The following is a 26,987-nucleotide window of genomic DNA, read 5'->3' as shown; positions in this document are numbered from 1 at the left end:
ACACGGCCCACCCATCTGCCCACTTAAGTGGTCAGAAGCAAATGCTTTCAAGATTTTCAAACTTGTTGTAGTTTGTAAAGACGCTAAGACTGATAGCCAGGACACCACCGTAAAATCCTGATTTTCATGTGTGTGTGGGTGTGGGGGGGGTGGGTGGATGGCAAAAAATCTGTGTGTGAGCCAGGGGAGGGAAGGATCATTCTCTCTGGTCCAGACAGCTTTCCACACACTTATTGCTCAATCAATGAACTCTAGTGTTAAAAGAGACAGAGACCCAGACGTCACCAGCATAGCGAGAGGGAGAGAGGGAGAGAGACCACACAACATTGTTGCTGTTTGGCATTTTTTGCGTAGCGGACCCACTTCCTGTTTTTATGTACATTTTAGCAATGGTCAGTGTATTTTTAGAATGTAGTCCGACCTTATGACACACAGGCAGGCAGGCAGACAGACAGACAGACAGACAGGGAAACCAAGACAGACAATAGCAGTAGAACCCAGTCTCACTGACGAGAGAGGGAGAGAATGAACGAGTAAGAACTTCACGCACAGCACCTTCAAGTGTTCTTTTTGTAAAAATTCCCAGTCCCACTCCTTTTTTTTAAATATACTTGTTGTTGTGTATATGTTTTGTTTTTTTATTATTGTTTTGCTATTACTAGTAATAATAATGGATTTTATTTATAATGCACTTTACATTTGTGAAAATCTCAATGTACAAGGCAATTGCGTAATAAAGATTCACACCACAAAAAAAAACATCTAAGAAACAAAACATTTAAAACATGAGAGCATAAAGCCTAGAGGTAAAACCAGCGTAGATTAAAAAAAAAGCTTTGTTAAAAGGTAGGTCTTTAGTCTGTCTTACAACAGACTGTGGCCCGGTCGCCCATGGTACGTAGGTTGGTCTTGGTAGGTTTTGAGGAGGAGATGCTAAACACTAATGCTGCTACAATGTCTGTCTCCTATGTACCTGTTCACAAGACGTATCAATAAAGACCAGCTTGAACCTTGAACTGAGAGAGGGGGAGGAGGGAGAGACAGACAGACAGAATTTGGTAGCAGAGGAAAAGAGAGGAGCGGGGAAGGAAATTGCTTCATCAGGACACTTCCTGTCTCCTGGTTTGGGGTCAGAGGTCATTGCCCTGGAACTGACTCTGGCACAAGGAACCCAAGCAGTCTGATTGGTCCAATCACTGTCATGACACTGCTGTATGGGGAGGCGCTGCTTGTCCTATCTCATATACTGACGTGTGTGTGTGTGTGTGCGCGCCTGCCCTATATATTTTCACCAGTCCTCTGGACCTGCAGACAAACATTGTTGGAGCATTATGCAATTTCCTGCCGGAGATAAAGACTGCATGTTATTGAGGCCGCACTTTTGTTTTTAATAACAAAGTTATTATATCCAAGGGATGGACAAAATCAAATATCATATATATATATCGTATTAGGATGATGATATACATTTTCTTTCACAATGCATCCAGGTAGATGTGCTATATTTTGCAACATTTGTTACAAATAACAGACAACTTAAGTTTTTATATTTTAAATACTAATTTTTTTTCACCCAGTGCCAATAGAGGGTATGCGTGTGACATCATCATCAAACCCGGAAGTTATGCAGGAATGCCTACTGAGTGTCAAAAAAATACTTTCTGGCCTTGACAGCCCATGCATCCAAACAGAAAAGTCATATCTGATTGCATTAAACAACATTAAACAATGTTAAACTCACTTTGCATGTTGCTTTGCCACTCGCTTTGCCACTCGATGTGCCATTCACTTTAAGCATGCGCATAGCCGCATACCCTCTATTGTCTAAGTAATCATGGGTGCTACACTCCCTCTGCCAGCCTAGGGAGAGCCCAGAGTCCAGCTCATGCCTCCTTCAATGCATGAGAGCTAACAAGCAGCCTTATCACCTGACAGGGGGGAGTTTCCCCAGTTGGACGTAGCGCGTGGAAGGAACACGTGATTCCAACCAGTTCCTTTACCCTCCATCAGGCGCCCCGGCTGACCAGGGGGAGGCAGTATAGAGACCAGGATTACTGCATGTTTTTGTGAGGGTACCTACCCTTTTTTCATATCATTCTATGGAAATCACTTCAAAAGTTGACTCTACATCAGTGGTTCTCTTAACGCGACGCGTTGTGAGCTTGTAGATCAGCAATTTTCGCCGAAGAGATTTGGTGTAGATTGAAAAGGAACGCACCAAGTACAGTGCAACTCTGGTCAGTTTGACTAAGTACAGAGGGTCTAAGTGGTTCAATGGAAGTGATATTGATCAATTCCAAATATTATCAAAGTATTCTACGGCACCCCTGGGGTGCCACGGCGCTCACTTTGAGAAATGCTGCTCTATATGCAACTGGACAGTGATGACATCACGAGCGGAGGCGAAGTCTCTGGTAGGCGACTCAATTGAGTCTCCTTCTGAGCAGCCACCCAGTCATCGAATTATTGCTTTAGCAATGCGACAAAAACAGAAAAATCTCCATGAATTCAAGGCTTCATGGGGTGTGTAATCGTTGGAAAATAAGTAATTTTTTGGGTGAACTACTCAATTTTAAATGTCTAGCATTCAAAACCATATATATGTATATGCATTGTTCCTCTGGAAGCCTCTATAGTGTAAACGGTTAAATTATGTATTGATGATATAAATATCCTTGTATTTGTTTATAGGGAGTTGAGGTGAGTTTAACAGGGTGGCCTTCCTCCACTCCTAACATCACAACTGAATGTAGGTAGGGTCAGGGCGTGGTGCAGATTTAGCTGTTCAAACATCTTTTTACAAGAGGTGTAAAAACATTAGGTGAAATTAGTTTTTGTGCAAGCTCCATCGTTTTTGTTATTTCTATAAGAGAAAGGGAAGAAGATGAAAGGGGGGGGGCAAGGTGGAAAAGAGATAAAAAAGAGAGCATAACGGCAGATATATACTGTACGTGATATGCTATGGATATTGGTTAACGTGCGAGAAAAAACAAAAACACTGTGCGTTGTTTTTTGTTTTTAAAACATATATTTATTGTAATTTATAACATAAGTATATATATATATATATATTTTTTACATTATTTGAAAATCCAGCATTAATAATTATCTGCCGCCCTGTGTTTAAAACCAGGAAAAAGACGAAACGTATGCTGCCACAAGTGGATTTTTCAGTGTCGTACAGTACATTATAGTTCCAGTATCAGTCAGTGGGTTAATGATACTACTGATACTTAATGGCCAAGAAGACGAAAAACCCTCAAAAACACCACCTGTTGTTTCCACCCCCATTGATGGAGGCACGTTGCCCCGGCAACACCACACCCACCTGTGCACGGAGAGGCCAAGTGGGCCCGTGTGCGATTTCACCTACTTTTATTTGTCTCTGACACACACACACACACACACACACACACACACACACACACACACACACACACACACACACACACACACACACACACACACACACACACAGTGTCTACTCATGTTCATGTTCCTCCCCCTCCCCCAGCAACACTCTCTCCATCTCTCCTACACACACACACACACACACACACACACACACACACACACACACACACACACACACACACACACACACACACACACACACACACACACACACACACACACACACACACACACACACACACACACACACAAGCTTTGCGGCTCGCTGCCCTAATCGGTGAATAGAGGAGTTAGCTGTTAACAATAGTAGTTATGAGCTGACCCTTTATTCTCACACAAAATAGGGGAGAGAGGGAGGGGGAAAGAGAGAGGGAGAGAGGGGAACTGTAATGATAGTAATTATTATTGAACAGAAGACTTGAACTTATCACTTTTTAGAATGACGTGTTCATGGATTTAAGTTCTCAGTCGCTACGACTGATTTCAGTCATTTTGGACATTTTATAGAAGCCAGCATGTCTTCTATGGAAGCATGTTGCACACCGAAAAAAGCAGATCTACAAGCTCACAACACGTCGCAGCGTGAAGTGTTGTAGATCTGCTTTCTTTTGGTTTGTTAGATTATATAGGTTATTTGAAATAGTCAAACTAGCAATAGAATACATTGCTTTATTATGATTATTCTGTTTAGAAGCATCTCCCATAAAACATTCAATGGTCTCAGTAATGTCATTGAAGCAAAAGCCTCAATCTGTGATTTCTTCAACTTGGTTGGCTGTGTGTAAAACAGCAGCAACAATAAGGTGTAAGGTCCTTACACACCGGGGCGATTTTTTTTCATGCGAATAATACGTTTTTCTTTTAAACCTTATAAAGTCAATGCAAGCTTCCACACCAGTTTCGCGGAGCGAAAAAAGCGTCTTTTAATTATTCGGAACGAGTCCGAATTTTGCGTATATTCGCATATTCGCCGGTGTGTAACCGCCTTTAGAATAATAATACCTCATTGAAATGTTCAGTCATGATATTTTAATTCAGCTTTTTTTCATGCCTGTTCTGCATTTGTCTAGCATTTGTGTAGGAATGTGCTATGAAGCTCATAGAGCAGTGGTTCCCATCCTCTTCTGGACATCAGGACAGGGCCCACTTAAAAAAATCTCCAAAAGCGTTCCACTGTCCAGACTGTGTGTTAATGTTGATGATCAATCAATTGTGTTCAGGCCTGGATCAATGACTAACATGACTAACGTAGCATACTTAATACGCTTATGCTTTTTACTTTTAACCCATTAAGACTTGTGGCCGATTCTACAAATGCCTTCTAAATCAGTAGTGAATCGGGACAGTCATGATCATTTAATTGTTGGAAGACAAAGTCGTGATCACAAAGACAATTATTAGATTAATTAAATAGATTAATTGTGCAACCCAACTTTGTTTTGAACAACAGCGTTCATTTTTGTGGAGAGTCGACAGTTCAAATCACTGGGGCTGTGGGGCAGAGAGAGATACTGTAGAGTTATATAACCAACACCCAGTTGTTGTTGTTTTGGATTACTGTGCTATAAATTGTCTGCTCTGCTTGTCTGCATTTTTTAATGCAGGCATTTTGAGAGAGAGACATTGAGGGAGAGAGAGAGAGGTTGGTGACTGGGACACGGTGTTGCCATGTCCGCTTATTATTACCGACTTTTGGCTTGTTTTTTCTGTAAAGTCGCTTGTAAATATTGGTGGTTTCGGTTTTTGCGGCTGGTTTCTAAAGTGTAGTTGCTTATTTGGGCTTGTTTCCTTATGTATGTGTAATGCATTTGTCTGCGTACCTGCCATCTGCAAATATTTTGTGCCAGGGCAGGGACCCCTGTACCAGATTTGTGTTGTTAAATGTATTTTTTGGGGGGGGAAACAGCCAATCTACAAGCTCACAACGCTTCACGATGCGACACGATGTGAGCTTGTAGATCGGCTATTTTCAAATAGCCGATGCCTGTATAGGTTTAAAGTGCTCATGTGGCCTAAAATTATAGTCACTTCTTTTGGGCTTGTTTTCATAGACCTGGTTGCTTATTTATCTCGCAAAATCTGGCAACAGTGGTGAAAGAGAGGGTGAGGGATGGAAAGAGAGAGAGAGATGGAGAGATAATCCTGCATGTAATCCTTTACTTTCAGTGTGAGAAGATAGCGGTATAAGGGACAGCAGGGATGTTCACGATTTGCAACACCGCCCCGAACGTGTGCTTATTACACAGAGACATAAAAACGTTACATAATAACCCTAGAGGACGTCTGTTTTTCCTCTGTTTATCTCTTTCTTTTCCCCTTCAGTCAGTTTCTGCCCCGCAGGTGTTTTAATTTAACAGAGTGCAGAAACGGACCCATGAGTGTGTGTGTTTTTTTTCCTTTCTCTTTCATATGCGTTTTACGTATAGTATGCATGAGTCATGGCACGACAGATGGGTGGATTCTGTGCAAGAGAACAGCGTGGATTAGGAACGTACACCATGGATGTGTGTGTGTGTGCGTGTGTGCGCGTGCGTTTGAGGTCACATTACAGTCAAAAACACATTTGCTGATGAAATGCGTCACTGTCCCGCAGAAACCTTGTATCTTCATATTTCAACTTACTATGTTATTTGTTTTGTAAATTAATGTTCTTTGTGTGACAAATTGAATTTGTCACGCAAAAGTGTCGCGACAGGCATTTTTTCTTGCTATTTTAGAAATTCTTTAAGTCAGGGATCTTCAATGTTTTCAGCCCAAGGACCCCCTAGCTGAGAGAGAGATGAAGCAGGGACCCCCTCTATATTGTATAAAATTTAGTTTCAGATTTAACTTTTTTTGTTTACTTGGTCTGCTCTTTTTCCCCTCTACACCTATACCTCTTTGCCAAAAATAGCAGATCTAAAGTTCTCTTCAGAATAGGGATGCTAGGGTTCAAGTGGTTAACACAAAGATTTTGGCGGACCCCCTGTAGTAACTCTGAGGACCCCCTAAGGGTCCCGGACCCCCTGTTGAAGACCCCTGCTTTAAGTGAAAGTCAAAGTGGTTTAGTCTGTCTGTGGGTTTTTATTAATATTTAACCAAAAAAAAGTATCAACAATAACGTTGACTAAATAATAACTACATTGTATCTATTGGGACACAGGTTATTTTTTCCCCCCATTTTCCTGAAAAGTAACTTGTAGTTTTGGACATACAAGATTTCCTCCTGACATTGATGAATGCTTCAATACAGCTGTGGGCTAAACAGAACCGATCTGGGAAATGCACTTTTTGGCCGACGTTCAGTTAGTTTAACCACTTGAGCCAGCTTTTATACATCGTTGTATGGCGCTGTCGCGTGTCTAAAATAGCCAATATACAAGCCCACACAGCCAGCCACGACGTGAGTGACGCGTGGTGAGCTTGTAGATTTGCTATTTTGGGAAATGTTTGCCTATAATGCTGATGCTAATGTTGCTATTATGATGCTAGTATGCTGATGTTCAGTTAATATCCACATCCCATTCTGAGGTAGTGCAGGCGGGTTATGATTATGATAACATTGCCTTATAGCTCTGTGTGTGTGTGTGTGTGTGTGTGTGTGTGTGTGTGTGTGTGTGTGTGTGTGTGTGTGTGTGTGTGTGTGTGTGTGTGTGTGTGTGTGTGTGTGTGTGTGTGTGTGTGTGTGTGTGTGTGTGTGTGTGTGTGTGTGTGTGTGTGTGTGTGTGTGTGTGTGTGTGTGTGTGTGTGTGTGTGTGGAGGTGAGAGGGAGTTACTCGGAGTTGGAGAAAAACAGCTGGTTTCCTGCAACTAATACAAAGCGTCCAAGCAACACACACTCTCCGCCCACACCCCTGGATGAGGTTTTCAATGTGGTGACATAATAACATTTAATGCTTCCCACTTATTCTCTCTCTCTCTCTCACACAACAACACATAAACACACAACAGCTGTGAGATGTGTTATGTTGTTAGTGTGTGTGTGTGTGTGTGCACACATGCTGTGCAGTGCGATCAGAGGAGAGGTGTGGTCTGTGGTGTAATATCTATTGTATAGTGGCTGTAGTTTGATACGTTATACCTAGGGTTGGGATCAGAAATATCAAAAGTAGCAGATCTACAAGCTCAAAACGCGTTTTTGAGCTTGTAGATCTGCTACTTTTGATGCTTTTGTGTGACGCTGTAGTGTGATCAAGTAAGGCGTTAATTTAAGAAAAAACGCAAATAGTTAGAATATGGACTTTAGAGGTTTCTGCCCCGACAGCAACGATATATGATTGAATTTGTGGACCGCTAAGAGGGAATCGTTAAGGAACCGGAATCTTTACAATCCTAAAGGATCCCAGCCATAATAATAATGATAATAATAATAATACAACTTTATTTGTATAGCACTTTTTTAAACAATGTTACAAAGTGCTTGAACAATCAAAACAGCAATCAACAACAACAATGCAATGATGCAATAATGTAATAACAGTAATATATTACATTTACGATAGAACAGCTATAGAACTGGTTCTCCGCGTCGGGTTCGGGGATCCATTTGTACACTCTCAGACGAGTAAAATGAACACTGCAGATTTTACAGTGTAGATCGGGGGGTCCCAGAGATCAAATATGGCATCAAACTGGGGAGTCCTTGAATTTCCAAACGGTTGAGAAACCACTGATCTATTGTATGGCAGGTTGTAGTTTGATACACTGCAGGACATGCTGGTAATATAATCTCTATTGTCATCTCTGCTGCGCTAGCCTGGTAATCTGTGTTGTTGTTGCTGCGCTAATCTCTCGTCTCCATAGGGATTTGTTGTTGACGTTGTCTATGAATGATGTTGCCAGGGCAACCGGGCGGCCCCTCCCCTCCTCTGTGGCCACCCCCCTGAGCATTTGGGGATGAGGTGTTTTAGTTTTTTAACCTTTCGTGTTTTACACTTGGGCTGCAGTTATTATGTTAATCTTCTGTAGTGATTATTCTGTTGAATACTTTTTTGATTAATCAAAAATGTTTTATTATAATGTATTAACACATTAACTGCCAGAATTATTTTCATATTTTTTTAGCCAGTGCCAGAGTTTTTCATTGGAAAAAAAAATGTACTCAGGAGCCGAAATACAGCATTTTTAAGTTTTAAGTTAAAATTGAAGTGGATAGGAGTCTAGATCTTCAACTAATCATATCTCCTTGGTCTTTGGGTGAAATTGGACAAAAAAATTTGGATGGGAGGGGATATCCGGTGCCCTCTCTATTATTTGTAAGTCTATGGCAGGGGTGAATCAACTTTGATGATGCAGAGGGCCACTATATTTCCACACTCACTCCAGAGGGCCACATTGCATATACTGTCGGGCAGACACCTCTTATCTCCGTAATTTAACTTTTTTCTTAAATGAATGCTGTACTTCGCCATTCTATGTCACACTAAAGTTTGAATTCTTTTTAATTTGAATCCTGATTTGTTTTTGCTAATTCGAATCCTGAAAATTTACATTTTTATTTCATTTCAAATGCATTTAGTTATACTTATGTTAACTTTTTTAACTTAAATACAAATACATTGGACATAAAAAAGACAGTAGAATTTTAACACTAGTCATTAAGCTACTAATATAGACTGAAGTAATTAAAGCGGGTCATGTTTGCATGTTTGGAATTGTAACAGCTGAAATCAATAATATATCGGTATTCCGAATATTAACCGGCGGGCCGCATTAAGTGAAGGTGGGGGCCGCATGTGGCCCCCGGGCCACCAGTTGCCCATGTATGGTCTATGGGGTAGGGAGGGAGTCGCACCTTTTTGATGGTTGGTGTTGGTAAAGGGCATTCCACATTCTGGTGTCATAATAGCAGAATTAATTCATCCCCATGTTTGTGCCAAATTGGGGGGGGTGGGGGGTGGTACGCTTTCATTAAATGAATAAGGAAGGATTTTATTTGTTCTGTGGATGGGGAAACCTTTTAGTAGGGGTCCTCCTCCTCCCTCACTGTGTCTGCTCTCTGTCATAAAGCCAAGCCTGTCTGTCAGCCACAGGCCACGGCAGGATGTTGTAGTTACTACGGCAACACCCTCTACACCCTCCACAGGCAGCAATAAAGTTTAAATGGAAGAGCTGGTGCGTGCGTGCGTGCGTGCGTGCGTGCGTGCGTGCGTGCGTGCGTGCGTGCGTGCGTGCGTGCGTGCGTGCGTGCGTGCGTGCGTGCGTGCGTGCGTGCGTGCGTGCGTGCGTGCGTGCGCGCGCTGCGCGCGCGCGCGCGCGTGTGTGTGTGTGTGTGTGTGTGTGTGTGTGTGTGTGTGTGTGCGTGCGTGCGTGCAAATCAGCTGAATATAAAGCAATGGCAATAAACCAAAATCAACATTATACCAGCAGCCTATAGGGTTGGGGATCCGGAACCGGATCCAACATTGAGGTACCGTTACATTTGGAACCGTTTCCACAGGCGGTTTATCACACTGTCAGAGCTGGTATGTGGACTCCACACGTGTAGTACACGTCTGTACAAAGGACCACCATAACTCTCAAATGGTTCCATTTGTACACTCCCAGAGTGGAACCCCCTTAAGTTAACCCTGCCTGGTCCTCACTACACATAACACTACAATAATACTTGTGTAATAGGGAATGCATGATTTGAATTTGTGGTTATCAAACATTACAATCATTATAATAAAATGCTTTTTTATATAGGAATCATTAAAGGGGGCCGTTACGGAATCGGGTTGTTAAGAGGGAATCATTAAGGAACCACAATCGTTAAAATCCTAAAGGATCCCTCCCATTTGATTCCATTTGCTCTCGTGTTCAACGAACACTGAAGATTTTATATTGTAGATTTCCCACCAAAATGACGGGCTTGAGGACTGCTTTAAGGAGCTATAGACTGTATTTCAAACCCCACTACAGCAGTACTACTACAGTCCTATAGGTGGTGTTACACATGACTGATGTTTTTCTAGAGGGAGAGGGACAGATGGAGAGACACTCTCCATCCCTCTCTGTGTCAGAGGGACAGAGAGAGAGGGAGAGATGGAGAGATGGAGAGACGGAGAGAGGGATAGATGGAGAGACTGAGACCGAGAGAGTGATAGATGGAGAGACCGAGAGAGGGATGGAGAGACTGAGGCAGAGAGAGGAATATATAGAGAGACAGAGAAAGGGAGAGGGATAGATGGAGAGACAGAGAGAGGGATGGACAGACAGACAGGGACAGACAGAGAGATAGATTGAGAGACGGAGCAAGGGAGAGGGATAGATGGAGAGACAGAGAGAGGGATGGACAGACAGGGACAGACAGAGAGATAGATTGAGAGACGGAGAAAGGGAGAGGGATAGATGGAGAGACAGAGAGAGGGATGGACAGACAGGGACAGACAGAGAGATATATTGAGAGACGGAGAAAGGGAGAGGGATAGATGGAGAGACAGAGAGAGGGATGGACAGACAGGGACAGACAGAGAGATAGATTGAGAGACGGAGAAAGGGAGAGGGATAGATGGAGAGACAGAGAGAGGGATGGACAGACAGGGACAGACAGAGAGATAGATTGAGAGACGGAGAAAGGGAGAGGGGGAGAGAGGGATGGAGAGATTGAGACAAAGGAGGGATAGATGGAGAGACTGACAGAGAGAGGGATAGATGGAGAGGGATAGATGGAGAGACAGAGAGCGGGATAGATGGAGAGACTGACAGAGAGAGGGATGGATGGAGAGACGGAAAGTTCGACAGACGGAAAGACAGAGACGAGTAAACAGAGGAGGGATGGCGTGATGAGTGGAACTAGAAAATGAAAGGGAGATTTTACTTGTGTCCCCAAGTAATCTGTCCTCTGGGACATTCTCTCTCTCTCTCTCTCTCTCACTCCTTTTCCCCTGTCATCTCTCCATCTCTCTCCCAGTAACCTTGTATTCTCCCTCATCCGCCTCTCTCTTACACTCCTCCCCTCTCTCTCTCTCTCTCTCTCTCTGTCTCTCTCTCTCTCTGCCCTCGTTTTCTCCAAGCGGTTTTCCTGGGGGATCCAGACACTGAGCAGCAGGCGGGGAGGGGGACCGACACAGACCAGTTTAAATGGCATTGACAGCTTGTAGGGCACGCGTGAGCTGAGAGAGAGAGAGAGAGAGGAAGGACAGAGCGAAAGAGAAGGGGAAAAAGTAGACGAGGGGAAAACGGGACGGAGGAATAGAAGGGGCGGAAAAGAAGACGGAGCGGAAAGACGATAGAAAGTAGAGACGGGAGAGAGAGAGGAGGAACCGCAGGAGGTTAAGAGAAAGGAAGGAAGGGAGGAGGAGATGCAAGGGACAAAAACGATAGGTAAGACTCCTGTTCATCCATCCATCGTGTTGTTTGTTGTTTATCTCAGCGAAACAGGAAGTTACTGGGCAGCTGTTACACCTACGGTTATGATTGGACGATATCAGCGCTAGGTCTCATTTGATTGGACGAGAGCTCAAGGTGTGACTGTGAGAGAGAGAGGGAGGAGGAGAGAGAGAGAGAGAGAGATACCATTTTTTTAGGCTCCAATAGAAACCCTGCATGGTTAAGGATTTATTTCAGGACTTATTTTAAATATTTTTTGTCAAAATGAGTGTTAAATATCTTTATATTCCGATTTGTTCAGTCTCCTCGTCTCTTCAGCTTCTTTAGTAGACAGAAAATAAATGTTCAGGGCGGGATAACAATTTTGTCCAATCCGGAGAGAGAACCCAACCCATACAGGATAATTAAGTGAAATTGGAACAAAACAATGAGCAGACGAAACTAGAACTGGAACACTGTAACATTAAGCTGATAAATGATTGTGGTCCATTGTACTCAATTCATCAGCATGCAAAACGTATTGGGAGGAAGCTCACTAGAATCATAAGGTATATTTACAGAGAAAGGAGGGGTGGGGGGGCAGAGGATTTCACTACCAAGATGCTCAAGAAGTCCAAACTATGTCCACTTGTATTTGGAGAACAGGACTTCTTTTAGGTCTGTGACTAACAATGTCTTAACAGTTTATGTGACAAAGGAATAAGTGAAGGCATTTCTCACAGGAGACCCCCGGTGTGATTTCACTGAAAGATGAGATGACGTCGGTTGCTAACGTTTGTACAGTGTTTTGTAGGCCGGGAAGTTTTTTAAGAGGCGAGCCAAGAAACTGCTTTAGACCGAACCCAAACCATCTGAGAAAGAAAACGCCACGGCTTAACGGAAGCTCATGCTGGGCTAATGTGATGAGACACGGATAGAAGAAAGACTTGTTGAAGTTAAACGGTGTGTTCATTGTGTGTGTGTGTGCTCGTACGTGTGCTAGGCTAGCGTGTTTGTGATCAGGTGAGTTGGATTTAGAGTCACAAAGAGTGTCTCTCTCTCACACACACACACACACACACACACACACACACACACACACACACACACACACACACACACACACACACACACACACACACACACACACACCCACCAACACACACCCCATAATTGCCTAAGACAGATATGTAGTGACAGACTTTTAGGAAGCTGTTAACTTCACCGAATTGAAGTTCGTAAAACATGTGAAATAAGCTGTGATAAAACGGGCTGCAACAAGCCACATCTGAAACTGGCCTCTGGTTAGAATCTTACTTTTTCAGCAGGGAGGGAAAATATGTAGTTTTTTTTATGGTGCAAAACCCACTACTTGAACATCAATAAAGAGAACACTCTTAAAACATTAACCATGGCTTGCTGGTTGATGTTGCATACTGTCTAGCTACACTCTGTTTTGTGTTCATTTATATATACATAACTTTACTGTGTGATGGCTACCAGCTGGCCCGCGTACAACTTACATAAGAGGCCATGCATTCAGATTGTATTACTTACTCTTGTAAACTATTCACAGAATATATAGAGGCAGAACCGGGAGGGGGGGGAGAGGGAGAGAGAGTGAGTGAGGGGATGTAATAATGTTAGGTCTATTGTTCAGACGCACTGCAGAGTGAGTGTGAGAGAGGGGGAGAAAGAAAGAGAGAGAGATAGAGGGAGATAAAGAGAGCGTGCGATTTGGAGGGGATTTGAATGGGGGCCCGGAAGAGAGGGATTGAGAGAGAAGAGGAGTGGAGGGATTTTAGTGAATGGCAGAGAGAGAAAGGGAAGAGGCACCCTGGGTTGGAGAGTTCAAGGGAAAAGAGAGAGATGGACAGAGAAAGAGATGAGAGGGGTGTGTGTGTGTGTGTGTGTGTGTGTGTAAAACAGAGAAAGCAGTTTGAGCAGGCCCAAGCAGCCATGACTAACACAAACCTGCAGCTTGCTGCCACACACACACACACACACACACACACACACACACACACACACACACACACACACACACACACACACACATGCGCACGCACACACACAGAGTTGGGTCGTGGATGGGAGGACAGCAGTGATAGCAGTTAGGAACAGATTGTCTATCATACAGCTAATAGCAGATCTACAAGCCAGAAGTTTAAAATCAGGTCGCTATGAACGCCTTGCAGATCGTCTATTTTCTGTTGAAGAGGTTTTTTGTAGACTGAGGGGGGGAAAAATTAGCTGGCCTAGCCTAGACCCATGGGGGACTCCGGTTAACATAGTACAGAGTTTTAAGTGGTTAACTACAGAGCAGTCATCAAGGACAGAATTCAAAATGCTCACCCGTTTCTCACCTAATTAAAGCTGAAATCCGTAGATTTCATTTCCTATGCAGCAATTTTTTTTTTTTATCCCACTATTTTGTAACTCTTTTGTAACTCGGGTGCCAATTTTCTAAGTGATCCTGGGCGCCCCACAGCCTAGGGAGCCCAGGGCCGAGCTCATGCCTCCTTCAATGCATGAGAGCCAACTGAACTTCTTGTCACCTGACAGGAGGGAGTTTCCCCGGTAGGACGTAGCGCGTGGAAGGAACACGTTATTCCAGCCAGTTCCCTTCCCCTCCATCAGGCGCCCCGGCTGTCATGGGGGAGGCGGTATAGAGACCAGGATTACTGCATGTAGTACAATCGGGGTCTAAATGTCTCGATAGAAGAGTAGGGCAGACCTGAAACCTCCAACCACTGCAGATGTGTTAGTTATATTGTGTTAACATATATATATTGTTTTAACACACTCTACTCTACCATACAGACACCATACTTGTTTAACCCATTCGATACGGCAACGCAACTACAGATGTCTTTCGAAACGGGTATCTGAAAAACGTGTGTTGCTATATCAGTGGTCCTCAAACGTTTTCATAATTGTCAAGGACCCCCAAAATCGTATGTATTTTGCCGCCGACCCCATCTCAAAATATTTAGTTCCAGGAACCCCCAGAAGCAAAGGTTAAAAAAATATCTATTCAAAGATTTGCACAAATCTGCACGATAAAAAAAAAAAACAGATCTACAAGCTCATAGCGCGGCACTCGGTGCCGCGCTATGTGCTTGTAGATCTGCTATTTTTGAATAGTCAAAGTATAAAATAATGGTCAAATCTAAAATGACACAGATGGGTTAAATAACGTTTTATTCATTCAAATAAGTTCCGGATTGCAGCTTTATGTGACCTGTTATATCACTAATAGCAGTGGTTGTGGTGACAGTTAACTGTCCTCCTGAGATCTCCTGTCTCTACAGCCCCCCCCCCACACACACACACACACACCTTTGATGTAACTATACTGTGAAAACCTTTGTAACTACAAACATTTTTCTCTCTCTCTCTGTTTTTGTGTTGGACTGAGAGATTGCCTGGTCCTTTATGTGCTCACTGAGTAAGTCTTATGATGCCAGAGAGAGGGTCCACACCCGAACCCATTTAAAGCTAATCAAGTTGGTTTCAAAACAAACAAGGTGCCTGTTTTTTGAACCACCAGCACACCAGGTACCATGACTGTGATTAAAACCATTCAATCCGGGAACGCATCTGTGTCATTTAAGATTTTTAGCTATATAACCATCATTCTATACTTTGGCTATTCAACAATAGCAGATATACAAGCTCGTAGCTATGAGCTTGTATATCACTTGTTTATCCTTTTATCCTGAGTAAGTTCTCTCTCCTGATTCGATACAATTGGTATCCCAACCTGAAAATGCATTTTCTGTTTTCTAAAAAGCCGGAGAGACATGGAGACTGATGTTGCTGTTACTTACTTAGACTTACTGTTACTGAACAAACACTCTATAGCAATGAGTACTATCAGAATATAGAGCTATTTAACACCTATGCTATTTTAACCAAAGAAAATCACTTACCCTACCTTTTTAGGGGGTTGAAAAAAAGATATATTAATACTTAAAGTGTTTTTCCAGAAGCAGGTGTTGAAAGGGCAGAGTGTTGTCTTTTAAACAAGGTTGTCTTCTGTTCCTGCCAACATGGCACTTTGTTCCCAGAGGCTTTCAGCTGCAGCTTTTGGACAAAGCATCCCTGACCTGACCACTCCGGACAATCATTCATTACAGTCATGGTACCTGGTGCTGGTGCAAAGCAGTTCAACATACAGACACCTTGTTGGTATTTAATCCATTAAGACCAGGAAAGCGTTGTGCGCTTGTAGATCGGCTATTTTCGGCAAAGAGGTTTGGTGTAGAGGGCCTGGGGGGAAAAGGAGCAAATCAAGCACTAAGTATCGAAGGTTTAAGTGGTTAAATGTCTGAAATGAACAATAACATTAATTTACACAACACTGATGATAGTCTATGAAGCTATCTGATGAAATCTACTGTATGTAAACGTTTAATTTGCAACACAATTATAGGCCTGGCTGGGGGGTCCCTGGCTGCTTCATCTCTCTCTCAGCTAGGGGGGCCCTTGGGCTGAAAAACGTTGGAAGACCCCTGGTCTGGAGCTTATCTCGCAAAGCCCTGGGCCTCTCAGACACCAAAGTCCTTCTGCACACTGTCAGTAGGCCAGAGAAGTACCTCCACTATTAGTTTTTTTAGTTTTCTTTGCTTCATACTCTGACACATATCCTCCTATAATTCCACTCTGTGCGGGTGGTGAGGCCAAAATCTCTTCTGCCCGGTTCTCCTCAGTGGATCTCCTGAATTTGCACACAGCCATTGACCATTACCATGTGCACGGAACAGCGAAGCCTGTTTTTCGCTTTCCCCAAATGTCAGCTGTTTATTAGCGTTTTTGTGTTCGCTGGCTCCCGGGTTGCCAAATCATGTGCGCATATCCCCCCACGGGTGTGGTCTAGTTCAGTATAACTCTAATTTCATAATAGAAGTCGTGGGGCTCTGATGAGGCTAAAACCTCACCAATCTCTGTCATGCGTCACAGACGCGTCATAGACCCGAGATCCCGAGATCCACATGATGATTAGATTGTTTTACTTTAATTGTTTTTGCCTATAATGACTTGAAAACTGGGACACCAGGTTGGTTAAAAAAAAAGAGAGAAAAAAAGAACGCTGTAAATCGTGACACTTGTTACAGCTTAGTGGTTCTCAAAGTGGGGTCCGGAGACCCCTCCAGGGGTCCTTGAACGGGTTCCAAGGGATATTTTGCTGTCCTAACAAGTATGTCCTCAAAAGTATAGTAATACAAACGTGTGTGTGTGTAGGTGCTGAGTGACGATGAGAGCTCCAAGGGTCAATCCACACACACACACACACACACACACACACACACACACACACACACACACACACACACACACACACACACACACACACACACACACACACACACACACACACACACACACCACTTGCCCAATCTTTCCTTTCCGCTTCCTCTCTGCCTCTTCCCATCCTCTCCCTCTAGTTCTCTGCACTCCACCTCATTAGCCAATCATGCGTACGGAGACCTGTTCTATTTTTACTACCCCCCCCCCTCCCCAAACACACACCCTTTGACTGCTCTACGCTGCGTGTGTGTGTGTGTGGTGTGTGTGTGGTGTGCGTGCATGTACATGTCCTCTGTTATTGAAGGTGGCAGGCAGAGAGAGAGAGACGGGGACAGAGAGACAGACAGACAGACAGAGAGTGAGAGAGAGAGAGACATGACACACAGACGGACAGAGAGAACAAATAGAGATGAAAGAAGAACAGAATGAGACCATGGCTTGGTATCTGAATCATGCATATTAACCTACAGCCTGCAGCTGTGTGTGTGTGTGTGTGTGTGTGTGTGCGTGGCTGTGTGCAGTCAGTAACGGAGGCTCTCTGTCACAAATAAACTCACCTGCTAGTCCTGACACGACAAGCTGTGGATTAAAAAAATGTTTAATGCATTAATTCCATGAATTAATTTCCCCCAGTTAATACATACATTTTGACAGGGCTATTATACTACAGTACTCTAGCTCGCTTGTGTGTGTGTGTGTGTGTGTGTGCGTGTGTGTGCGCGTGCATGTGCATACCCATGTGTGCACAGAGATAGGGGGCAGTAGAACGGTTCTTGCAGATAGACAGTGACCTTATAGTCTTGACCTCTGCCTCCCTCCCAGGAGGACTGTGGTGGTCATCGTCATGGCTACCAAGTGGCATCATCAACTCTTGGTTGTCACGGTGAATGAGTTCGGTTGTCCTTCTGATGAGTGTGCGAGGGCAACACTGTCATGGGTATTTGGGTTGAAGTGTGTGTATGACTGTAAGCCGCGGGTTCATACAAATGACTTGGATAATAACTGAGTCATTGACTTACTTTCATTATATCTCACTGTGTGTGTGTGTGTGTGTGTGTGTGTGTGTGTGTGTGTGTGTGTGTGTGCGCGTGCGTGTGTGCCGTGGGTTCATGCCTTGGATAATAACTGAGTCATTTGGCTCCTTTTTGAAGGGTAATCCAGAACCTTCCATAAACTGAAACTATATAAAAATAAAAAAGGCGATCTACAAGATCACAACGCATTTCTGCTTTTTTTGGGAACATTTTTGAACGTATATGCAGGGCCCAAATTAGGTTCTGAGAAGTCGGAACCTAAATCTGAAACGCAGTCGTAACACGTGGAAGCAAATCCAGAACCTGTGAAATATGTTGCACGGTACTGTTCACTTTCATTCATCCCACCCCGTTTGTGTGCGTGTGTGAGCCGCAAGTTCATAAGAATGACTTGGATAATAACACTTTCATTATATCTCAACCCCCCTCCGTGTGTGTGTGTCTGTGCACGCACGCATGCACGCACGTAAGTAACCAGCCATTAAGTTGTTGACCCAGATGACCCTCTGATGTAACATAATGACATTATAAACGGTGTGTTTTTCGTGTGTTCTGGGCCCAAAGCTGTAGTGCCCGCTGCATTAATAAAGCTTTGGGCTGCAGCTGCGGGGACTAACTAGCACCAAGTCACTGAGCTAACGGTTTAAGCAGCCATTAGCTCATGATGTTCTGAGAAAACGTCGTAAACAACCTCCATGTGTTGGTGCTGATCGTCTGAGCCGAGAGAGAGGCCTGTATATCGGCTGACAGACAGAAACCACACCAGAGGCTTTGAGCGTGTGTGTATGTGTGTGTGAGTGAGTGTGTGTGTGTGTGTGTTCAAGAGTCTTGCATTTAAAAGTCACAGCCTGTTGAGTTTCGGTCAATTTAAACAAACGCAGTCAATTTGTTTAAATTGACCGAAACTCAACAGGCTGTGACTTTTAAATGCAAGTCTCTTGAACACACACACACACACACACACACACACACACACACACACACACACACACACACACACACACACACACACACACACACACACACACACACACACACACACTAAAAGCCTATTCTAGGTGTTTGTGTGTGTGTGTGTTCAAGAGACTTGCATTTAAAAGTCACTGCCTGTTGAGTTTCGGTCAATTTAAACAAATTGACTGCGTTTTGTATAGGCCACAAGCCTGCCTGCTATCCTACTGAGGTTGTATTCTCTCACTTGTCACTTTCCTCACATCATAGGGACATGAACAGAATCAGGTTTATTGTCACATCACAGGTTTACAAGGTAAAAAAAGTGGGTGAAATTCGTTTTCGTACATCGTTCCCATCGCAACGTTATATCCATAGAAAGAAGAGGGGGAGGAAGAAGAGGGGGGGGGGGGGGGGTTGGGAAGGAGATCAAACAAGAGAACGACAACAAAGGCCAAACAAGTTATCTACATATTTACACTAGTACCTTAGATAAAAAATGTGACGAAGGTGCCTGAGCATAGCAGCAATGTATACTGTGCACATTGCAAACTGCAAAACAATAGAAAGATAATTGGGTAAAAATGTTCCCATTTTGGTACATTTTTACACCGCAGGCATCAGGCAAAAAAAAACGGGAGTGGTTAGGGCGCATATACCACACGGGCTCTAATGCCTGACGGCGAGTCCCTGATTCGATTCCCCAGCCGGCCAAACCATTTGCTCTGTCCCCTGCTATCTCAGCGTGTTACTGTCTCTCTACACTCCATCTGCTCGTAAACTAGGGCTGGTGAATTAATATTCGAATATTCCTCGAATATGGGGAAAATATGTATATGAAAATGAATATTCGAATATATATATATATATATTTTTTTAATGTTTATTTGACAGGGTCAACACAAAAAACAATGTATCAAGTTATAAAAAACAATCAAAAGATGTTTTATTGGATCCGAGCACTCGATACATTGTTTTTTTGTATTGTTTCTGTAAAATAAAATGGGGAAAAAAATTATTTGAAAAAAAAATGTATATAATAATATTCGAATATATTCGAATATCTGGCAATTTTTTAGACCAATATTCGAATATAATTTCTGAGGAAAGTTGACAGCCCTATCGTAAACACAAAAACCTAGCGAATACACACAGTAATTCATTCATTTTTTATTCTGAGAGTGTACACATCCAGACACGTGTCCGCTCCCAGAGGGAAATTACCACCGTGATCGAGGTGTGGAGACCCTAGTTATAATTTTAATTGGTATTTTATCAATTTCCATCACTCTCTCTGAAATTAATTAGGCGTCTAAATGAGGCCTGGATGACAACGCGAGTTGTAATGATTCATGTCATGTAACCGTCCGTCTCCCTCACTTTTGCCTGCAGGTTGACACGTCACCATGACAACAGAGGCGGGCACTGAGACGGAGGTGAAGGAGAAGGGGGAGGAGTCCGCCGCTCAGCCCGACCAATCGGAGGAGAAGGCCGCAGAGGAGAACCAGGAAGTAGTGAAGGCGGAGAAATCACAGCCAGAGGGTGGAGCGGAGAAGAAAGAGAAGGAGGGCAAGGGCATCTCTCGTTTCCTGCCCCCGTGGCTCAAGAAACAGAAGTCTCAGAGCCAGGTGTGTGTGTGTGTGTGTATATACTTGTTTAATTGCCCATATATGGCTTGTGAGCAAAATACCCCACAAGGATAGCTGGGCCTGTCATTGATATTGAAGGGGACCTCACTTATTAGGAGGGCAGGATGAGTCACCACAACCAAGGACGGGTGTTTTTGATGAATCTAACATGTTAAAAATGGAGTTTGAAGTTATAATGGGTTTGTATAGGAAGGGGGCGTGTCTGATAAAAATGAACATCAAATATCTAAATACTGAATCGAGCAACTTAAAAACTGTCTGGGGGGCTCACTAAACATTTTTTAGAAAGGGAAATATCCCTTTAATTTGAATCCTAACTTTCAACATGTCATTGTCAAAGATTGTATGGACTGCAGTTACTCAATAAAGAAAGAAATTAGAATAATGACCGTCATTCATGAACGAATTCTTCTCGTGTTATTCTTCACCGTCCAAACCAACCAGGTTGAACCCAAAGACGCCTCCTTTACAGAGGAAGCAGTTGCCACGGTAACCGAGGAAGAGGAGGGGCCAGCTCCGGTGGTGAACGGCCACGCAGAGGAGGAGGAGGAAGAGAAGGAGGAAGTGAGGTCAGAGGAAGTGAAGGAGAAAGAGGTGGAGTCTCACTCCAACGCCAGTGCTGACACCCAGGTACCCCGACGCGCCCCCCCTATTGGTCGACTCTTCCGTCAGTCATTCCCTTGTTGGTCGGTCGCCCGGGTCACGCTGTTCCAATTGCTGCTTTTCACTGATTGATTCTCAGCCTGCTGGTGACTTCACTCAATTCTCTGTTAGCAGTTATAACAAAACAAACGACGAACCACAAGGGAATGCGCACGCACACACACACACACACACACACACACACACACACACACACACACACACAATGATCACATTCACACTGAGGTCCACCCTGTGATATCATCATTATCAGCAATCAGGCCAATAAAAACAGCTGCAGCTGGGGAGAGAGAGAGAGAGAAAGAGAGAGAGGGTAGAAAGTACCTTTTTGACAGGACACAAGGTCTCACTTTGAGGACTTAAGCGACGTTTGTTGGCAAAAGAAAATGCATGCATTACTGTTTTTATAGTTACAACCAGTGGTAAAGTCCTTACGTATGTTAACTCATTGACTGCCAGAGTTTATTCATAATGTACTCAGCCCTGTGCCAGCGATTTGCGTGTTTTTTTTATTTTGTAATTTTTCATTCAAATAAATTGTCTGAGTGCGGTTTTAAACACATACGACAAATCTGCCAGCAGAGAGCAGCAAATAGACACCTTCATCAGCTCGCTGACTCGCTGCCCCCCCCCCAAACAGAGTCAAACAGTCAAATACGTCAAACCGGATGTGACGTGTTCTCAGATTCTCCGATCGGCCAAAATTACGATGTGATACACGACGGCGATGACTGTTCGTCACCCAGACTATAGATTATAGAAGTGGACCTCTCCGTTAGTTTTTTATACCGTGTGAAAAACCGTGATTTTCCCTATTCTGGCCGAAAATGACCGGGGGGAAAAAAAATGGAAACCGGAAACGGAATCTGCGTCATGAAACCGGATCCCGGTGTGGGTGAAGTAAGTGGAACTCGAAACCTAGAATGAAAAATAAGCAGAATAGCTTATCTTGGCGGCATATGAGTTAAGTAAGCCTTGCCGAGCCCTGAGGCCCATAGGGCAGGAGCCTATCTGCTGTTTCCTTAGCGTGAGGCAGCTTGATGTACAAGTACACCCCCTGGACATGACACTAGTATGTCGCGGGGACTTACCCCAGTCCGACCCTTGATGCTGAGTGCCAAGCAGGGAGGCACCGGGGTCCCATTGTTGGAGTCTTTGGTATGACCCGGCCGGGGATCGAACTCCGACCTCCCAGTCTCAGGGCGGACACTCTAACCACAAGGCCACTGAGCTTACGTATGTAAGGGTATTCGAAGTGGTCAAACTAGCAATAGAAGAAAGAGTGTTGGAAGAGTGTTTGAATTGGTCAAAGTAGCAGAATAGAATACATGTTCAGAAGCATCCTCCATAAACCCTTAAAGGTCTCGGGGGTTTTCCATAAAAGCAAAGGTTAAAGCCTCAATCTGTGATTTATTCAACTGGTTGGCTGTATGTTAGAACAGCAAGAACCTAGGTTTAGGATAATACCTAAACATATTATACTGATAAACAAAATGTTTCAGTCATGAGATTTTATTGGGCTTTATTCCATGATTATGAGATGATCAACTCCCTCCTCTCTCTCTCTCTGTCTCTGTCTCTCTCTCTCTCTCTCTCTCTCCTGCACCCGTGGCCGACTCCCAGCCCGCCAGGGAGGAGAAGGTCGAGGAGAACGCGGAGCAGAGTCCCGAGGAGGCCAAGCCGCCGGCGGGAGACGGAGGAGGAGGAGAACAGGAGGAGGAGGAGAAAAAAGAGCAGGAGGGAGGGGAGGAGGAAGAGGCACCCCCCCAGGGAGAGGGAGGAGAGGAGCACCCGTCCTTCTTTCAGTCGCCCCTTCGACTGGTGAGGAAGAACAAGATGAAGCTGGTGGTGTGCCACGTCACCCTGCTGGACGGGACCCAGTTCCCCTGCGAGGTGGAGGTGAGAACCATCGCCCATTGCCATGTCGGTAGGCTCTGTATGCAACCAGTGTTGATTTTGTCGACTAAAACTATGAGGAAAAATGTTCGTCGACTACCTTTTTTTTGCACTTTTACGAAATAAAAAATTATCTATGATGACTAAAGGCGGTTACACACCGGCGACTATGTGAATATACGCAAAATTTGGACTCGTTCCGAATAATTAAAAGACGCTTTTTCGCTTCGCTTTTTCGCTCCATGTAAGCTTGCATTGACTTTATAAGGTTTTTAAAAATATATATTATTCGCACGAAAAAAATCGCCCCGGTGTGTAAGGACCTTAACAACACATTAACTGCCAGAATTATTTTCATATTTTTTTAGCCAGTGCCAGAGTTTTTCATTGGAAAAAAAAAAGTACTCAGGAGCCGAAATACAGCATTTTTAAGTTTTAAGTTAACAAGGAAGTGGATAGGAGTCTAGATCTTCAACTAATCATATCTCCTTGGCCTTTGGGTGAATTTTTTTCACTTCACGTAGATCTACGCGATTGGCACGTGGCGGCTTTACGGAGGTTCGCGTAGATCTACGTGATTGGCAGTCAATGTGTTAAGACTAAATATGTTGACAATTTCGTCAACAAATAAAATCTAGAAATGTTAGTGAGGGACTAGTGGTGAAGAGATCCAGTAGAACTAAAAGACACGTCATTTTATATTTGGTTGCGCTCGGGCGCTGTGCTCTGAAAATAGCAGATCTACAAGCTCACAACGCGTCGCAGCACGACGCGTTGTGAGCTTGTAGATCTGCTATTTTTCAGCATGCAACCAAGAGTAAAATCTAGCCATCAAGGCACCGCCAAAATACATTTTAGTCAACTAAATCCACTCTAGATTTAGACGACTATAATCTTATGACATTTAGTCGACTAAAACGACACTAACTAACTAACTAACTAAAACTGAATGGAATTTGATTCAAAAGTCTATGACTAAAACTAATCAAAATGTGTTGTCAAAATCAACACAGGTGCATGCACAGCCGCCATATTGGGAAGAAATTGGGGCCGCTTCCTTACTTCCTTCACAGGTGTTACCAAAGTTTCTAAATGAAGGTTCTGTTTCGTTTGGTCCAGTGCAGTGGTTCTCAAACATTTTCATTTCAACGACCTCCCATATCGCTCGAGAGTGTACAAATGGAACCAAATGGACCCTGGTGGGTCCATTTGGTTCCATTTGTACACTCTCAAGAGTCACACATCCGTAAGGGGGCCATTTGGAACCCCCTCAAGGGAACCCCCACCATGAGGGACCATGGACCACACTTTGAGACCCACTGGTGTAGCAGAGTGTTTCCAGTGAGCCAACATGCACAATATCAGCACCGACTCTGTTTGACCAGAATGGAACAGTCTTCATTAGTATCATTGGTAACACCTGTGAGGACCCCCCTCGAAAACGAGATGCTGCATCTCAAGGGGCTTATCCTCCAGTGAAATTTTAAATAAATAAAGGGAAGTAGGAAGAGGCCCAATATCTTAACAATATGGCTGCTGTGCATGGAGCCTATTTATTCTAGTTCATTTTTTATTTATGCTGCGAGTTGGAGGTGAGGACGTCCTCCTATGTGTGAATGTATGCTAGACGCACATTTATTTCCAATAAATAAGTCCAATGCACTTCAGCCAGTTATAGATATCAGGGCTCGATGCGTAACAGTGGGCCAACTTGACTATACAAAGAAAAATACCTGGGCACTTCAAAAGAGACCACCCAAAATAAAATACCGGAGCACTCGCCTTGGTCCGCACGTTTAATTAATTTGCAGAGGTGACTGACGTTTGGACTTGAGTCAAACATTTATTTGTGTTAGTCCCTCGTCAACGTATGCTAGTCATACGTTTATTTATGCAAGTCATACGTTTATTTATGCTAGTCATACGTTTATTTATGCCAGTCACAATGTTTGTTTATTGTCGCTGTCGGTTGGAAACCTCATATGTCCAAAACTGTTACTTTTCAGGATTCAAATTCAAAAGCATCAAAAGTAGCAGATCTACAAGCTCGAAACGCGTCGCTTCGCGCTGCGTTGCGAGCTTGTGGATCTGCTACTTTTGACGCTTTTGTGTGACGCTGTCGTATGATCCAAGTAGGGCGTTAATTTACGAGAAAACGGCGAAAGTATGGAGATAAGAGGTTTCCGCCCGACAACAGCGCTAGTCGCACAAGGAATTTATGCTAATCACACGTTTATTCACGCTAGTCACATGAGATTTTTTCCTAGCCCCCCATGAATGTATGCTAGTAAAATGTTTATTTGTGCTAGTCACGGGGGGGTGGGGGGGGGGGGGGCTGGTAGTGCAGGGCGAAAGTTCTGTGTTGTACAGTCTTGAGTTACAGGTCCGTTTGGACCCTCTGGTGGTCCCCGGACTTGACTTTGAGAACCAGTGGACCGATACATGTGTGTGGGGAAAATTGGCATAACGCCTACACTGGGAGAGAAGACCCCAAAACGACAATAAAAACAAACGTTTTATCTAATAGGATCGGACCTTGTGTGTGAGGAGGAGGAGGAGGAGGCATTTAACCTTCTGACTCAAAGTGGCGCTACACACACACACACACACACACACACACACACGCACACACGTTGACATTGTTTGGGTGCGGTTTGGGATAAAAGCATAACGCACTGCAGGGGTCAGTGTCCGGTGACTGAGAAACACACACACATACACACAACGGGGCAGATTAAGGGGGTCCCACCAGATTAGCTTCCTGCATCTGCTCCCCTGTAGCAGGCACGTGGCTTAGACCACCTACACACACACACACACAGACACACACACACACACACACACACACACACACACACACACACACACAGATTATATGTCATGTCCCTCTCAGCTCAGTCAGTCTGTGTTTGAAGCATTGAGGCGTTGTCAGTAGTTTGCATTAGCAATCGGTTAAAAAATGCTTGACGCAGACCAGCAGTGATTTAAACCACATTTGTTGTAAACAAGCAAAACGTCCAGTCAGTCAGTTTCCGCTGGTTGCTACAGTTCTAGTTCATAATGCTTATGGAACATAATGTCCGACGTAGGATGAAAAAAAAAAAGAGACTTGTTTACAAAGTGGCATCGGAGGCATCCCAGAGGTCCTCTGAGGCTTGATTTAGACCCGGTTTTGCTACGGAGGACAAAATGAGGCTTAACCATTTAAGCGCTATTAAAACATTTATTTGGGAAAATAGCCGATTGACAAAGCTTGTAGATCGGTATTTTACACTCTGAATTATTTAGCTTCAAGTTTCTCTTGATCAGGCTGAAACCTTGTCCATTTGGAGTTGTACGTCATAGATAATGTCATAAATGACTGACGTCATAGATAATGATAATAATGAATTGCATTTGTATAGCGCTTCAAGTGCTCAAAGCACTTTACAATGGTTCATTCATTCATACTGGGGGGGGGGGGGTCATCAGGAGGTGAAGCGGCGAACAGTCGACGCCGGCGTCCTCACTTTTCCCACATTCACACACCGATGGTGGCGAGCTAGCGCCGACCGACTCATTGGAGGGTTCAGGGACTCAATGTAGGGTTCAGTGTCTTGCCCAAGGACACTTCGACACTTAACTGTTGGGGGAGCCTGGGATCGAACTGGGAACCTTGCGGTTCCCGTCCAGCCGCTCTACCGGCCACTCTACCCCTGAGTCACTGCCGCCCTGTAGATGACAAACAAGTGAATAAAGCCACGCACATCCAAAAAAAAAACAGGTGCTGGGCAGAAGCGAACATCACAAAAGAACA

The 26,987-nt window shown here is 43.9% G+C and overlaps 2 protein-coding genes across 5 annotated transcripts in view; one reads left to right on the top strand and one right to left on the bottom strand.

Moving 5' to 3' along the window:
• Nucleotides 1-26,987, bottom strand: part of LOC308103136 (uncharacterized protein) — a 294,821-nt gene that overhangs the window by 12,157 nt on the left and 255,677 nt on the right. The window lies entirely within an intron of this gene.
• epb41l2 (erythrocyte membrane protein band 4.1 like 2) overlaps nucleotides 11,596-26,987 on the top strand; it is a 95,455-nt gene continuing 80,063 nt past the window's right edge. For 2 of the 4 annotated variants that reach the window (XM_080453145.1, XM_080453144.1), the window contains exons 1-4: nucleotides 11,597-11,700; nucleotides 20,376-20,611; nucleotides 21,077-21,262; nucleotides 22,919-23,194. In XM_080453145.1, the coding sequence (XP_080309271.1) occupies nucleotides 20,390-20,611; nucleotides 21,077-21,262; nucleotides 22,919-23,194 (684 nt within the window). In that variant the 5' untranslated portion in view covers nucleotides 11,597-11,700; nucleotides 20,376-20,389. Of the gene's footprint in view, nucleotides 11,701-20,375; nucleotides 20,612-21,076; nucleotides 21,263-22,918; nucleotides 23,195-26,987 lie in introns of all 4 variants that reach the window. The other 2 variants (XM_080453143.1, XM_080453146.1) reach the window with 2 other exon arrangements.

Source organism: Gymnoscopelus braueri (genome assembly GCF_963280865.1).
Source record: "Gymnoscopelus braueri genome assembly, chromosome: 16".
In the NCBI taxonomy this organism is placed as follows: domain Eukaryota; kingdom Metazoa; phylum Chordata; class Actinopteri; order Myctophiformes; family Myctophidae; genus Gymnoscopelus; species Gymnoscopelus braueri.
Note: the sequence above shows the minus strand (reverse complement) of the source record. Positions and strands in the feature narration are given on the sequence as shown.